The 16,624-nt window shown below is 39.4% G+C and overlaps 1 protein-coding gene across 1 annotated transcript in view; it reads left to right on the forward strand.

The window, feature by feature from the left end:
- The window catches only part of C10H11orf53 (chromosome 10 C11orf53 homolog), a 159,671-nt gene that overhangs the window by 128,316 nt on the left and 14,731 nt on the right, over positions 1–16,624 (forward strand). Inside the window, exon 3 of the mRNA XM_040325384.1 lies at positions 3,042–3,084. Within this exon, the coding sequence (XP_040181318.1) occupies positions 3,042–3,084 (43 nt within the window). The remainder of the gene's footprint in view (positions 1–3,041; positions 3,085–16,624) is intronic.

The following is a 16,624-nucleotide window of genomic DNA, read 5'->3' on the forward strand; positions in this document are numbered from 1 at the left end:
TAAGACAGTGATCAGACTTGGATCAGACTTGGAGGCGACTTCCATTGAAATCAATGGGTACAAATAGCCTACAAGTCGGATTAAAGTAGCACAGGAACTTCTTTTGAAGTCGGAGCGACTCGAGTCGTGTGCATTAATAGACATGTGCATTTGTTTTCGTTAGAATGCATTTTCGTCCAAAAATCTGTTTTTTTCGTTAAAGTTTTAACAAACGATAACGAAAGTGCAAGAAACGAAAACCGAAAGATCCGACATAAAAAATGCTTTATTTTCGTTTTCGTTGCGGTAAAAATTTGATATAGAGAGATTGGACATTATAGGGAAAAGATTCAACATCATAGAGAAAAGATTTGACATTATAGAGAAAAGATTCGACAATATAGAAATAATAGATTCGACATTACAGAGAATAGATTTAGATTTATGAGAAAATAGATTCGACATTATAGAGAATAGATTCGACATTATTACTAGTCATACAACATTAGAATTCTTGTAGGCAGAATATTCGAACGGAAATGTACGATTCGACGTAAAGATTCGACGTTCCGTCGAATATTCTTTTGACCATTCAACAGAAACCAAAAAGATTTGACGTTCCGGCGAATATTCTTTTGACCATTCGACAGAAACCAAGTATTATTGGATTTTCGGACGAAAGCTATTCCCCAGCGAAAAACGAAATAAATCAAAACGATTTTCGGGAGTAACTAAATAAATGTATTTTCCAAACGAAAACGAAAAAACGAATCAAAATATTCCAGTCTGCACATGTCTATGTATTAACACCGCTCCCATTCACTTGCATTGTTTTTCTCGACAGCGCGACTTGGGACGACTTGAGGCAACTTCAAGTCGGATCCCAAGTCGCCCCAGTGTGAACCGGCTCTTACTGTGATGGTGTTTTGCTGACAGTGCTACACTCTGAATTAACCATAACAAACCAAAAAGCTATGTATGACATAAATATGACCTCAAATTATAAATGTAAATATTAATAAAACAATCAATAACAATTGTGAACTACTCAGCGGGTAGCCCAAAATCTAGACACACAACTACTATACTAGGAGGAGCACTGCTGTAATCAGGGAGAGGAAACTCCACCTGTGAAGACAAAAGCAAGGGAGGGGAGAAAACAGTGCAGACCTGCTGTAGTAAAAGGATCAACAAGATTTATTAAATAAAACACATTATATACTCACAAAATAAAATGTGAAATGGCACATGTAGTCCACGAGAAAAAGCCCACTCAACACACAACCGTCACATTAAAGGATGGATAAGCAGCCACAGTGTCTGGATCATGGTGTGGCCAGCTGACAGGTGAAGAGCTGGGCTGGATGCCAGAAATCTCTGCTGCTCCTGCTCGGCTCGCTCAATCCCAAGGACAGCTGGTCTCCTTTAAAAGTGGGGTAACAGGATGCATTTCCAGGACTCCTCCTCTTCTTCAGATTTGCCAGGCATGGTGTTCGGGTACATGTGTGTGTGGGCTCAGTGCTGACCTGTGCTGTAACTGGACACAGCATGTGTTTGTCAATAGATTACAGCTAATGATTTTGGCTGTATACCTGCTGATCAGCTATGGTCAATCACAGCAAAGAATTGTGTTTACAAACACACAGAACACAGAATACCAAACACAGAACAGCAATCTGGCTGTTTCTTCTCTCTAAAATCAATGCTGAGATCATCTCTTGTAGATACACTGGGCCGGATTCAGAAAGGAGATACGACGGCGTATCTCCGGATACGCCGTTGTATCTCTGAGTGTGCCTGGTCGTAACTATGCGACTGATTCAGATCAGTTACGCATAGATTTCCCTAAGATCCGACCGGCGTCTTACAGTGTCCTACACCGTCGTATCTTAGGCTGCATATATGCTCTGGCCACTAGGTGGTGCTTCCGTATAGTTACGCAATGAATATGCTAATTAGATAGATACGTTGATTCAGAAACGTACGTGCGGCTGGCGCATTTTTTTTACGCCGTTTACGTTAGGCTTTTTTCGGCGTAAAGTTACCCCTGCTATATGAGGCGTAGCTAATGTTAAGTATGGACGTCGTTCCCGCGTCGAGTTTTGAAAATGTTACATTGTTTGCGTAAGTCATTCGCAAATAGGGCTGTATGTAAGTTAAGTTCACATCTAAAGCAATGATGACTTGCGGCGTAATTTCGAGCATGCGCACTGGGATTTTTTCACAAACGGCGCATGCGTCAAATACGTGGGGTCACAGTGAATTTACATAAAACACGCCCACATCATCCCCATTTGAATTAGGTGGGCTTACGCCGACACACATACGTTACGTCGCCGTAACTAAGGGCGCAAGTTCTTTCTGCATAAGGAACTTGCGGCGTACCGTATATGTCATACGTTACGCCGCGCCGACAGATACTGCACTGTATCTGAATCCGGCCCACTAACCTTCACACAAACCAATTAATGTAAACTTATCAGGGTTTTTTTGTTTGTTTTTTTACCATATAGCAGAATACATTTTGGCCTAAATTTATAAAGACATTTAAAATATGATTCTGTTAGATATTTTTTTATAACAGAAAGGAGAAAATACTGTTTTGTCTTTCAAAAAGTTTGGTATTTTTTTTATATAAAAAAAAAGAAAATAGGAAAAAAAATAGGAAAAAAGCTTAAAAAATGATTGCAGTGAATACATTTATTAAGCACTGGTACAGAAAGCTGCAATACGTTGAATTGCTCACTTCAAATTAACCTATGACTTTACCTTGCATGGGCAAAGCACAGGCAAATATTTGTCGAGAAAGAGCATTCTCAATTTTTTTTCGGCATTAAAAATATTTTCTTTGCTTCTTTATTCAAGGTACTACCATATAACTCTGTATAGTTATATATCTCTTTGTTGGTATTTCTTTCCAATATTTCTGTTTATTTTCAAGCATGTAAGGTTCAAATATATCTTTGTGATGTCTAAGATTTCAAAATGAGTTGATACATTGCATCATTTTATAAATATGATCTACTGCTGACTGAAGTTTAAACCATGTCTTGCATTTACAGGGCAGTACCAATGTTTCCCAGACTCCATTTGTCCAAATGTCAGGTAAATATTTTATTCACGTTATAATAAATGAAAACATGTCTAGCCTTTGGCAAAAAAAAGAACATTTAAATGTTTTATTTAACTTTATTTCTATGGCTACAGTAAAGAATTTATAAACAGGTCCATATTTACCCTTTCAAACATTTTCAACGCTGTTTTAGTTTTTGTATATGAAATTTTAAACATGAAATTCAGACAGATTTTTAAGGAGCATGTTGTAGGTATAAATGTATTATAAGTAAGTATGTATTTTAAATGCAAGGAATACACATACCTGAGTTTGTTTCTATATCTTCTATGATTCCTTGCACAACAGACTGGAAGATTAGTAAACTTGGGCTATGCTCTCTACCAAGTTATGGAAGCAAAAGATTTGGCTGTGCTGCCTGACAGAGGTTCCCAGATCATAAAACTGACTGCACAGAGATATTGGGCAAATGCAACAGTCATATTAAATGTATATCACCTATGTATGTGGCTGCCTGCCTGACAGTTAGCCATGGGTAATGATTTCACAAATATTTTTTTAGGGCCTGTGTTGATAGGCTTTGGGTTTGTGTTGATAGGCAAATGCAGCTTGGTTTCATATACATTACACTTGCATTGTAAACCAGCTTGAGACGACACACGACCAAACATGTATGCTGAAACTGGTCCACGGGCCAGTTTCAGCATACATGTTCGGTCGTGTGTGGGCGCGAGCGGGCCGAATTCCAGCAAACATTTGCCCGCCGGGCCTTTTCCCAGCAGGCAAATATTCCTGGACGTGTTTTAAAACCGTCCGCTGGAATCCTGCCCGCTCGGACATGTACGGTCGTCAGTACAGACCTACCGTACATGTCCGAGCGCCCGCCGTCCCTCGCATGCGTCGAATGACTTTGACGCATGCGTGGAAGCCTTTAAATGGCAGGCCCGCCCACGTCTCCGCCGCGTCATCGTCGTGGCGACGACGCGGACACGCCCCGCGTATTGTTTACGCGCGGACTTCTGTACGATGGTTAGTACAACCATCGTACAGAAGCCCTCTGGCAGGCATGTACGGTGAAAACGGTCCGACGGACCGGTTTCACCGTACATGTTTGCTCGTGTGTGCCTTACCCTTATGGACTTTATGTTAAAAGTTCTCCACAAAATACCCTGCAGTTTTTTTTTGTCACGATCCATAAATATATGAAATTGTGAACCCAAAAAATGTAAATCTCATGGTGCTGGTTTTGCTTGTAACTTTATTTCTATTCATTTTGCATGGGGTCACGGCTAATTTAAATGAAGCACGCCCCCTACCTGCCTATTTTGAATTAGGCGGGCTTACGCTGGCCTATTTACACTACGCCGGCATAACGTACGTTGCGGGATCTTTGAGAATACGGCTCTGGGCTCCCTGTTTTACGTCGGCGTAGCGCATATGAGATGCGCTACGCCGGCCAAAAGGTATGCCGCTGTACCTGAATCTAGCTCTACATGTTTAGAGTTACAGAGGAGGTCTTGAGATAGAATTGTTGCTCTCACTCTAACATTAGCGGCGAAACCTCACATGTGTGGATTGAATGTCATTTACATATGTGGGCCCGATGTACGCATGTGCTCGCTTTTGTGTGCGAGTATACCCAAGAGTGAATGTAGACCATGATATATGGCAAAGTTGTAGAAAATACGTTTTAACTTCACAGGTTGCCACCAAGCAAAATAAACGTTGTATGTTGTATTCATCAGAATTTTAATCAAAGAAAGTTAAAAAAGCAGCACACTTTGCCACAAGTTGGCTGAAATTACTCAAAATGCAATCCCATCCCCCTCAATGCCAAATGATGGCAAAAATTTACAATTGTACAAGAGATTCATTACAGCTCAAAAATCACTCTAAAATATGAAACAGTGTCTTCACTCATTACAGTTTCATCTCTATCACTGTCATCAGAGCCATCGTCTAATGTAGCCCTTTCCTATTTTTCTTGGGAAAGATTTGCACATTTTTTGCACCAACATAAATCAGTACAAAACAGTCTTGCAGACATACAGAAACATCTTTCAGTCTCAGGCCCCGTACACACGTTTCTCGACAGAATTCAGCCAGAAACACGATGGGAGACGTATTCTGCCGAGAAAACCGGTCGTGTGTACACTTTTTGCCGAGGAAACCGACGAGGATCTCGTCGGGCCAAAAAGAGAACATGTTCTCTATTTTCTCGTTAGTCAATGGGAAAAGTTGGCTCGCCGAGATCCTCGGCGGCTTCACAAGGAACTCGACGAGCAAAACGATGTGTTTTGCCCGTCGAGTTTCTCGGACGTGTGTACGGGGCCTTACAGTTGCCTTGCTTGCAAATGCAATGGACTACCTGCAACGCACTTTCAGGGGCAGGATTTCTAGTCATCCAGGTCACTGTTAACTTCCAATCCTCAAAGTGCCATCCATTGCCAATAGGTGACATGGCACACATTATACCTTTCAGAGAATGTCGTATTATGGTTTCTCAGTAAATTGCCTTTTTACAGTGTTGGTAAAGGGCGTCACTTGTCGGAGGCATGGAAAGTTCTGGCAAAGCTGACAATGCCATGCAAAATGCTTTGTATCTTGCATCGTTCACATTTTTTGCAGATCAGGTTAAAACCGCTACTCAGATTTGTAAATGCAGTCAGGTATTCTTCTTTCTCGCAAGCAACAGAAAATGTCTTTCTTTTGTCTTTACCATACAAGGTGCTTGTAGAGTCACAACCTGAGAAGGTATGGATCCCAATATGTGCCAAACACACCCTGGTGCCAAGAGCTGATGACACATTAGCTAAGTCAATGATCCATGTTTTGTTGCCAACCCCTGTGAAAAAACACAACCTACATGGTAAATCTTTCTGAAGACTTAAAGAGAAGCTCCAGCCCCCCCCCCCCCCCCCCATGAAAAATTAGATGCCAGCAGCTACAAATACTGCATTTGTTTTATTTTAATATTAGGACACTTACCTTTCCAGGGTTCCCGCTATTTGTCCGCACCCTAGCTGATTTTCAGATCAGCTGTCGGGTGCTGCCGCTGCCATTTCTGGCAAGGGAAACCAGCAGTGAAGCCTTTTGGCTGCACAGGCGGTTCCCTACTGCGCATGCACGAAGAGCGCTTGCACTTTCTAATTGGCTCAGTGGTGGGACCGAACTTCCGATGGGTGGCATGGTCTTTGGAAGTGGGGAACAGTACTGTAGAAAATAGCTACCTGTTTCCCCCTCCCCCTGAAAAGTGCCAAATGTGGCACCGGAGGGGGGAGGAGATAGACAAGCAGAAGCTCCACTTTTTACATGAAAAACCACCCTGGTGTCACATTCCTCATGATCACATGTCAGATCTTCAAATTCACTTATGCCGCGTACACACGATCATAAATTCCGACAAGAAAAGTCCGATGTGAGCTTTTGGATGGAAATTCCGACCGCGTGTATGCTTCATCGGACTTTTGCTGTCGGAATTTCCGCCAACAAAAGATTAAGAGCAGATTCTCTTTTTTTCCATCGGAAAAATTCCTATTGTAAATTGCGATCGTCTGAATCAATTTGACACATGCTAGGAATCATTGAACTTCATTTTTCCTGACTTGTTGTAGTGTTGTACGTCACCGCATTCTTGACGATTGGAATTTCAGACAACATTTGTGTGACCATGTGTATGCAACACAAGTTTGAGCCAACACTCAGTCGGAAAAAAAAACTTGGTTTTCTTGTTGGAATTTACGATCTTGTGTACGTGGCATAAAAGTTTGTAAACCCTTCATTACATTTAGAAGTGACACAATTTGTGATGAACCTGTTAAATGGCAAACAGTTAGACCAAGACACAATGATTTAGGTGTCTGCCTCTGACCCTTAGATGTAAGATACACAATGTCTTGACAAATTGATAGAACCTTTAGGTTCAAATCATCAGGAATATCAACATAATGGGCCAGTGTTGGTTCCTCAGTTGCACCAGTAATTCAGAAAATCAGATTATACAGTTCAAGTGGCACAACAGATTTTGCTTTAATCACATTTAAATCATCTGACATGGGTGGCCATGGGCATGTCATATCGGGAGAGTCAGATAGAAGCATCTTTCATATCAATGCTGCACTTTAAAGTGTCCTTGTGTTGTCTGTAGTATTGATAGAGGCCATTGAATTTGGTATTTGAGGACCAGCTGTTGTACTTGGTGTGTTTTCACCATCACTTTGGCAAGTTATCTCTGTTGACTCTGTTGTTTCTGTACCTGATGGATGAGGTAGCCTGTCTATCAGCGTGTATTTTTTCACAGGGGTTGGCAACAAAACATGGATCATTGACTTAGCTAATGTGTCATCAACTCTTGGCACCAGTGTGTATTTGGCACTTATTGGGATCCATACCTTCTCAGGTTGTGACTCTACAAGCGCCTTTTATGGTAAAGACAAAAGAAAGGCATTTTCTCTTGCTTGAGAGAGACTGCATTTACAAATCTGAGTAGCAGTTTTAACCTGGGCCAGTCTACCTTTAAACTACCTTGTAATGGCCAGTCATCTGCAAAAAAATGTGAATGTGAAGATAAAAAGCAAAGTGCCCCCATCCCTGTGTGCTCATGTAAATGGCGTTCAATCCACACATGTGAGGTATCGCTGTGAATGTTAGAGTGAGAGCAACAATTATTTCCCAAGACTCCTCTGCTGCTCTAAACATGTAACCTGTCAATATTTTTAAAGCGCTATCTATAGAGGTTTTTAAGGAACCGAAGTTTGGCGCCATTCCATGCTCAATTTTAATGCATGACATGTTAGGTAACTATTTACTCTGCATAACATCATCTTTCACATTATAAAAAAAATTGTGCTAATGTTAGTGTTTTGTTGCGCAAATACCATTGCCATTTTTTTCCCTAGGGTCTCTGCTAAAAAAAACATAGACAATTTTTGGGGGTTCTGAGTAATTTTCTAACAAAACAATATGATTTTTACATGTAAAAGTGAAGTGCCAGAATGGGCCCAGATGGGGGGATGGGGTTGCATTTTGAGTAATTTCAGCCAACTTGTGACAAAGTGTGCTGCTTTTTTTACTTTCTTTGATTACACCGTGCCTACTGAAAATGTTGATAAATACAACATCTCAGCTTTGATATTTTTACAATGTGTATGTTTAATTTTGCTTGGTGCCAATTTGCGAAGTCGAAGCGTATTTTCTACAACTTTGCCTTATTTCATGGTCTACATTCACCCTTGAGTATACTATTGCACCAATACCTATCTCCAAATGTTGTGCACATGTCAGTTTAAGAGATATTTTGTGTTGCTAAAATGAATAGAAGCAAAACCAGCACCATAAGATTTTTATTTTTTTGGTTCAAAATTACATACATTTATGGATCGTGACAAAAAAAAGCAGGATATTTTGTGTTGTCTGTGCAAAAATGCATTTAAAAAGTATTGCTCAAGTGTGGGAACTAAAATATTTTTTTAGACACTTTTTCCTAGTTTGAGTTATGGCCTAGTTGCTCTTTTTTACATGAACATTGCAAGTTTAACCACTTCCGTACCATAGGACGTCATATGACGTCCTGGACTTCAGTGGGGCATATCTGAATGATGCCTGTAGCTACAGGCATCATTCAGATATCCTTTCTTTCAGACGGCGATTCTGCGCACCATAAGAAGGATCATATTAGCGGTTCCACCACTTGATCGTTCTTACAGGCAGCAGGAGGGGACATCCCCCCTCCCGCCGCCATCCAGTGCTTTTCCGGGCTCTCCCGTGCCATCGGAGGCCTGGAGAATGAATCGGTCGCCGCCAAATGAAGAGCATAGAAATGACCGGTGACCAGATGTCATTGGTCATCTCTATGACAGTCGGAGGCCCGGGCGCGACATTATGACGTCACGCTCGTGTACCTGGAACTAAACAAAGCCGCAATCGCTGCTGAAAGCATGAGATCGGTGATTTTGTTTTCCCGATCTCATGCTTTCCAGCCTGGAGGAGAGATGTGAGGTCTTATTGACCCCGCCTCTCTCCTTAAAGAGGACTTGTCACACACTATTCTTATTACAAGGGATGTTTACATTCCTTGTAATAGGAATAAAAGTGATCACATTTTTTATTTATTTTTTAAAAGTGCAAAAATAAAAAAAATAAGTAAAATAAAAAAAATATGCGAACGCGCACATAAGTCCCACCTACATATGTAAACGCCGTTCAAACCACACATGTGAGGTATCGCATGTGCGTTAGAGCGAGAGCAATAATTCTAGCACTAGACCTCCTCTGTAACTCTAAACTGGTAACCTGTAAAATTATTAAATTAAAGTGTCGCCAATGGAGATTTTTAAGTACCAAAGTTTGACGCCATTCCATGAGTGTGCGCAATTTTAAAGCGAGACAAGTTAGGTATCTATTTACTCAGCGTAACATCATCTTTCACATTATACACAAAAATTGGGCTAACTTTACTGTTATTATTGTTATTTTTTAATTCATGAAACAAAAAAAAAGGCGCAAACATTGTGCGAGATAAAAAGTTGCAATGACCGCCACTTTATTCCCTAGGGTGTCTGCTAAAAAATGTATATAATGTTTGGGGGTTCTGAGTAATTTTTTAGCAAAAAAAATGATTTTTACATGAAGGAGAGAAGTGCCAGAATAGGCACGGTATGGAAGTGGTTAAGAGTATATTAAAAAATCCCTCCAAACCATTTATGTTCTGAAAGCACAGGACCTGTAGAATTGAAACATGGTACATTTTGCATCCCGTGATGATAACGCAATTGTTTATAAAAATAATATGTTTACTAAAAATATATTAACATTTTAAAAACACACAAATATATACATCAGTATATATTATAATAATGTAGTTTGGGTATGGAAACCAAAACAATATAGAGTAGGAGGAGTTGCAAGGGTTTGATATTGTTTTGAGCACTGTGTTTTTCCTACATGACTATGGGGAGATTTACTAATACTGGTGCACTCAGAATCTGGTGGTAGCCAATCAGCTTCTAATTTTGGCTTTTTCATTTAAGCCAGTCATGTCCAAAGTCCGGCCCACGGCCCAGTTTTGAACGGCCCACCTGGTTATCTACACATATATATCGTTTGTGCCCCTGACTATCTTCCAGCGCCAGGGCCACAAAAGATATATACCATATTTGTCGGCGTATAACATGCACTTTTGTGCGTGTTATACGCCGATCCCCGCTGCCTGTCAGGTGAACGAGCGCCGTTGTAATAGCCCGAGCCGAGTGTACTGTGTACTTGGCTAGACTCGGCTCCGCTCATAGTCAAGCCCAGTCCGGCCACTGGATGTGAGTTGTGTCCATCATAGAAGCCGGGCCAAGGGGCGGGACTGCGAGACAAGCCGAGTACAGCCGAATACACAGGACATCTGGCTCCTATCTTGGGGCAAAATTTAAAATGAATAAGGCACGGCTGGCTGCAGATGGACACTTGGGCACGGCTGGCTGCAGATGAACACTTGGGCACGGCTGGCTGCAGATGGACACTTGGACACGGCTGGCTGCAGATGGACACTTGGGCATGGCTTTGCTGCAGATGGACACTGATTATTCCTGGCAATGATAGGTGCTGCATTTCTGGCAATGATAGGTGCTGCATTCCTGGCAATGGGGAGTGCATTCCCGGCAATGATAGGTGCTGCATTCCTGGCAATGGTGAGTGCATTCCCGGTAATGATAGGTGCTGCATTCCCGGCAATACTGAGTGCATTCCTGGCAATGGTGGGTGCTGCTTTTCTGACAATGATGGGTGCTGCATTCCTGGCAATGATGGGTGCTGCATTTCTGGAATGGTGTATGCTGCATTCCTAGCAATCGTGGGTGCTGCATTCCTGGCAATTGGGGAACTGAACCTTATTTTGCTTCACAGTTCTTTATTTAAAATGTTACATTTTTTTCCTGAAACTTCCCTCTTATACGCCAATAAATACGACATATCCAAATAATATGCCTGAGCTCACCTCTTCACCACACACAGCCACGAATGCAAGAGAATTCTTGTTGGGCAGTGTATTAGTGCTCGAACGAACACACTTAGACCGAATTTCTGGCAAAATGGTCGGCCCTCGAGCATGTTCACTTCATCAAATCTGGCCCTCTTTGAAAAAAGTTTGGACATTCCTGATTTAAGGTTTGGCAAAAAAAAATGGAAGCTGCTAGGTTTCTATGCAGAGTTGCACTCTGCACAGTTTTAGTAAATTACCTCCAATGTGCTGACTTTTCAATGGCTGGAATAAAGTTGAAATTCCCAAATATTTGCCTGAAAGGGCACAGGGTATCTTTTTTTACCTAATTTACACACAGCAATGAGGGGTCTTCTGGCATTGTGGAGAAAAATACCCAGAGCAGTGATGTTGCCATTACTCCCAAGCTGTGGAAAAGACGGACGCGGTAGGAAAAGTGATCAACTGAATTAACGAAATAAACAATTAATCAGAAAAACAATAATAATCAGCAATAATATTTAAACATACATAGGTGAAAAACGAATAAAATAAGTGAATGGTGAGGTATTGATAAGGAACATTAAATAAATAAAGATGGTGTCCATCAAAGTGCAAAGCTCCCTAATAAGGGAGATGACATTAACCAATAATGTGCAATAAAACAGTCCAAACAGTGAATATGCTTGCAAGATGTATCCACTTAATCTGTGCAGACTTCCACCTCCACCAGAAATAAAGGAAAAATTAATCACCGCAAACAAGTGCTCATGGATGGCACCTTACCAGAAGATGTTGACCTCTTTAACTAAAAAGAGGTCAAGTAAGCATGGGTTAAAACCATAGGATCCAGGCGAGGCTCCAGATAGCTCGATAACATCAGATTCAACACTAGAAGATATTGACCTCTTTAACTAAAAAGAGGTCAAGTAAGCATGGGTTAAAACCATAGGATCCAGGAGAGGCTCCAGATAGCTCGATAACATCAGATTCTAGCAGACTTTCGTTTAAAGTAGATGGCGAGTCTGAATTGAAATACAGTTCAAACACTCCTACATTGATAGCATAGCTCAATTACCACCCATGGAGGATAGTCCGTACGGACAATCCTCCATGGGTGGTAATTGAGCTGTGCTATCAATGCAGGAGTGTTTGAACTGTATTTCAATTCAGACTCGCCATCTACTTTAACCGAAAGTCTGCTAGAATCTGATGTTATCGAGCTATCTGGAGCCTCGCCTGGATCCTATGGTTTTAACCCATGCTTACTTGACCTCTTTTTAGTTAAAGAGGTCAACATCTTCCGGTAAGGTGCCATCCATGAGCACTTGTTTGCGGTGATTAAGTTTTCCTTTATTTCTGGTGGAGGTGGAAGTCTGCACAGATTAAATGGATACATCTTGCAAGCATATTCACCGTTTGGACTGTTTTATTGCACATTATTGGTTAATGTCATCTCCCTTATTAGGGAGCTTTGCACTTTGATGGACACCATCTTTATTTATTTAATGTTCCTTATCAATACCTCACCATTCACTTATTTTATTCGTTTTTCACCTATGTATGTTTAAATATTATTGCTGATTATTATTGTTTTGCTGATTAATTGTTTATTTCGTTAATTCAGTTGATCACTTTTCCTAGCGCGTCCATCTTTTCCACATATTCTTGTTGTTGCAATTTCATTGTAATCACTTGGACAGCAGCTCAGGCTATTTATTCAATTCACCTTGATTGTTTTATTTAATTTTGGCGCGAGATTCTACCTCCCATTACTCCCAAGCTACCGCAGCCTGAAATGACAACCACATAGTTAGAAGCAACAGCAATGCCACCAATGCCAAAAATGGGCCACAAAGAAAATAAATGACTCTGCATAGGTTTGCATTTGAAATAATTTGTAGTTGTGATTTCTCTCCTTCCATAACACTCTTTTCTTCCTGTGATCCCATATCATGTCTATCACGTTATCATCATTGCCTGATCTCAAGCCAAAGCTTTCAAAGTTTCACCACCATCTGTTCCGTTTTTTTTTTTTTTTCCGTCTACATCATTAACTCCAACACCTATGCCGTAATTGGCAAATGTTGAATCCTTGCTTCTGGTCTTGTACATGGAAAGATCAAGCCACTTATACAGGTGATATAAAGCAAATATTTCTAGCCACAAGCTGACATGCAGATCCCACTAAGTCAGAGGTGTCCAGCCTTTTGACCTTCCTGAGACACATTTTAAAAAGAGGAATTGTCTTGGGCCATACATAAACATACACTAACAATAAGGATAGCTGATGAGCAGAAAAAGTCAGGTAGATCATATGTTAAGGAGCACTGATATACCGTAGATAATGTACCTATTTGAGATATATATATATATATATATATATATATATATATATATATATATATATTTTTTTTTTTTTTTTATAAAAGTAAAAGAGGGCAACATAAAACTAGTGCAATGCTTTTGATAAACCAACACATTAATATCTGGTTTGATGGATGCAGTAGCAATTCCTAATGAATTCTGAAGGTGCTCATCAGTCATTTTGGTTCTAATTTTGCCCTTTTGTGTGCTTCATCCTTGAACAGTTGCTTTAGGTGCTGCAGAAAACTGATAACATGAATAAGGCATAATTGTGAAGAGTGGGAAATTTTTCTTTGTAAAAATAAAACGTATACGTTTCCAGGAAAGAAAAAATGACAAGGTTTTCTTTGTGTTTGCTAAGTGTAAATGCATTTTTACAAAAAATCAACATTTTAAATTAAGTTTTTGATTTTGTGTTGGGCCCCATTCATAGCCATATTGGGTCTTAGGTTGGACACCCCTGCATTGATGTTGATTGGAATAGTGACTAAAAAATAATGGCTAAAAGAGTCAAAATTGTTAATATTGTATGAATAAGAGTGGATAATAGTAGTAATTTACATGTAAAATACAAGGGGATGTTACATAACATACAATATTGTAGGAGTATCATTGCTTTAAAATGCTATATAAAATATGTTTTAGAATTTTAACAATATACATTTCAAGCTTTATTGCCGTCGTCAGTTGCATAAACTCATGTGGGTTGACATGAGCACAGATACTGCCAAACAATGCATACACATTCAACAGGATTTATTGGCTTTTCATAGCACACAGAAAATGCAATACAAACTACAGTGTCAATACTTCACAAGCATGGAGAGATATTCAAGGTTGAATGAACATAAGGAAAACTTTCACAAGTGTTATATTTACTTCAAATAATGCTGTTACAGACACACACAACAGTCCAGTTTATATTTTTTTTTGAGGGAAGTAGTGAAATTATTATTCACAAAATTATCTTAATAGCTAGCAGTGAGAATATACAAAATAAAGTATGTGACAAGTCATGGATTGAAAAACATCGGCATGGAAAAAAAATGTGTTCAGACTCATCAAACTGTCAAATTAAGCTGATTTCACTGATAAGTTATTTTAAATCTGTTCATAAATGTATCTCATAATAGTTATCACTTAAAATGTTTTACTATTTACAAACATTAAAAAATCCTTTAGTGTGGAACTATATTTTTGCATTAAATGACGTATCACCTAATTGTTAAAATATTTTTCTTTTTAATAAATCCCTTTTTGACAAATCATTATTTTATCACTCCAATGACCCATTCTCCTGTTTCAAAATAAACAATTTTTTGAAACTCACAGCTATCAATAACATGGAATATTTACTGACTTTTTTTTAACTCAAAAATTGTTGAAAATTAGATATGATAATGTGTGTGCGGAAAAACTGTGCATTAAAAAAAAAAATATTTTAGTAAGCCATCATAATGAACATATTGCACGTCTTGTCAGAACAGGAAGTGATAGAAAATCTCTCCAAAGGAACAAAAACATGGTAGGAAAACTGAAGTGTCAGGCCATATTATATACTGCAGTTCTAAATATGAAAAACAGGAGTGTTTCCCCACTGGAGTAACTGGTTATTATATCCAAAAAAATTCTGGTGTTAAGCTATGTGGTGTCAGATATATGATATGTTGTTATAGTGGTTGTGGTGGCACTTAAGTTTTACTGTAAAACATGGTTCAGGCCCTTTTCGTTAAAAATAAAATAATTTAGGGCTGTTACTGATCAAAATTTTTGTGTTCGATTAATCTTTTTTTTTTAATCGATTAATCGACTAATTTTGATTAATTATAACACACATACAGATCCAACTACTTTTAGCTGATCTCCTCCTTGCAGGCTGATTCCCAGTGCAGCTACCAACCACTGGAAAAATGGATAGCAGGATACAAAAAACACACAAAGGCAGCACTCAATGGGAATAGCATTAAAACTTTTATAGTCTTCAAGTAGGTAACAAAATAAATATTGCACTGGAGATAAAATCGATGTAGCTACATAAACTGTAAAAATGGTGCAAGTAATATCAAATGGTAGCAAAAGCAGTCATAAAAACATGCAGCTACGTATTATACTGGTATAAAAATGTGTACAACGATGCCACTGTTGAATCCAGATGAGGAGAGGTTAACACCAGTCCGTCGGCATGTAGATGTCCCGTGAAGGGAACTATCACAACTCCCAGTGGATAGTTGTAGAATCCCAGGTTGATAGAGGGAAGTGTAACAGTCCTTGCATGTGGCAGATAGTAAGGTCCCACCAGCATGCAGATATGAAGGCACAGCAAAGGAGCTCTTCAGATGGACACGGCAAGACCGGCCGGTGTCCGTGACGTCACTGGATCTCCGACGGAACTCCCTGAAGGCCCGGAAGCCGGCGGAGAGGTGAGTACCAATCAAAATAATTTTGATCGATCAAAAAAATTTAAGATTAATCGATGAATTAATAGTTAATTTCCACAGCCCTAAAAAAATTATCTGTCCATATGGAAAGTGTGTAAACACATTAGTTAGATTGTTAATTTTTTTTTTCCATATAACAAATTCATTCTATATTTTTTATTTTGCAGTTTTTAATAACTCTTGTGTATTGCAGAGAATTTTTTTTTTCAAATATATACAAATTCAGATTAATGCCTAAATATTTAAAAAAGGTAATTCACATTTTGGTACAGGAAAAGAAGATTCTTAACATTTTACAGGATACAAGAAGATAATTGGAACATTTTTACCTTAACTTAACTCCATCACAGTCCCCCCTTAAAATGACTATTTTATCAGTACTGTCCCTATGCTCTCTATGTCCCTGTGCTTGGCCTCCCTAGCAGCAACTCTTTTGTGTTTCGCATAGCGTCCAGACAGGGCTTATCCATAGTCCTTTACCAACGAAACACCAGGATGCGGTCAAACACTATTCTTTCCCTCACTTGAGAATGTTGTATGTGTTTTTTTTAACAGGTAAGGACTGTAATGGAGGATACGGTCAATGCAACAAACCATTATCGTAACCAATATAAGCAGAAACAAAATTGATATTCCTGAGTACAAATGTGTTATCACCCAAAATACTGTCCCCAGGTAACATTCTAAATACACCCCCCTTGTTAGCTAAAATCATCTCGATTTTACAAAGTAATTTGTGAAGTGGCCTCTAGTTGTTCAGATAAACCTTGAAGTGCATCCCTGTTTAGTTAACAAACCTCTGTT

Source organism: Rana temporaria, chromosome 10, assembly GCF_905171775.1.
Source record: "Rana temporaria chromosome 10, aRanTem1.1, whole genome shotgun sequence".
Lineage (NCBI taxonomy): Eukaryota > Metazoa > Chordata > Amphibia > Anura > Ranidae > Rana > Rana temporaria.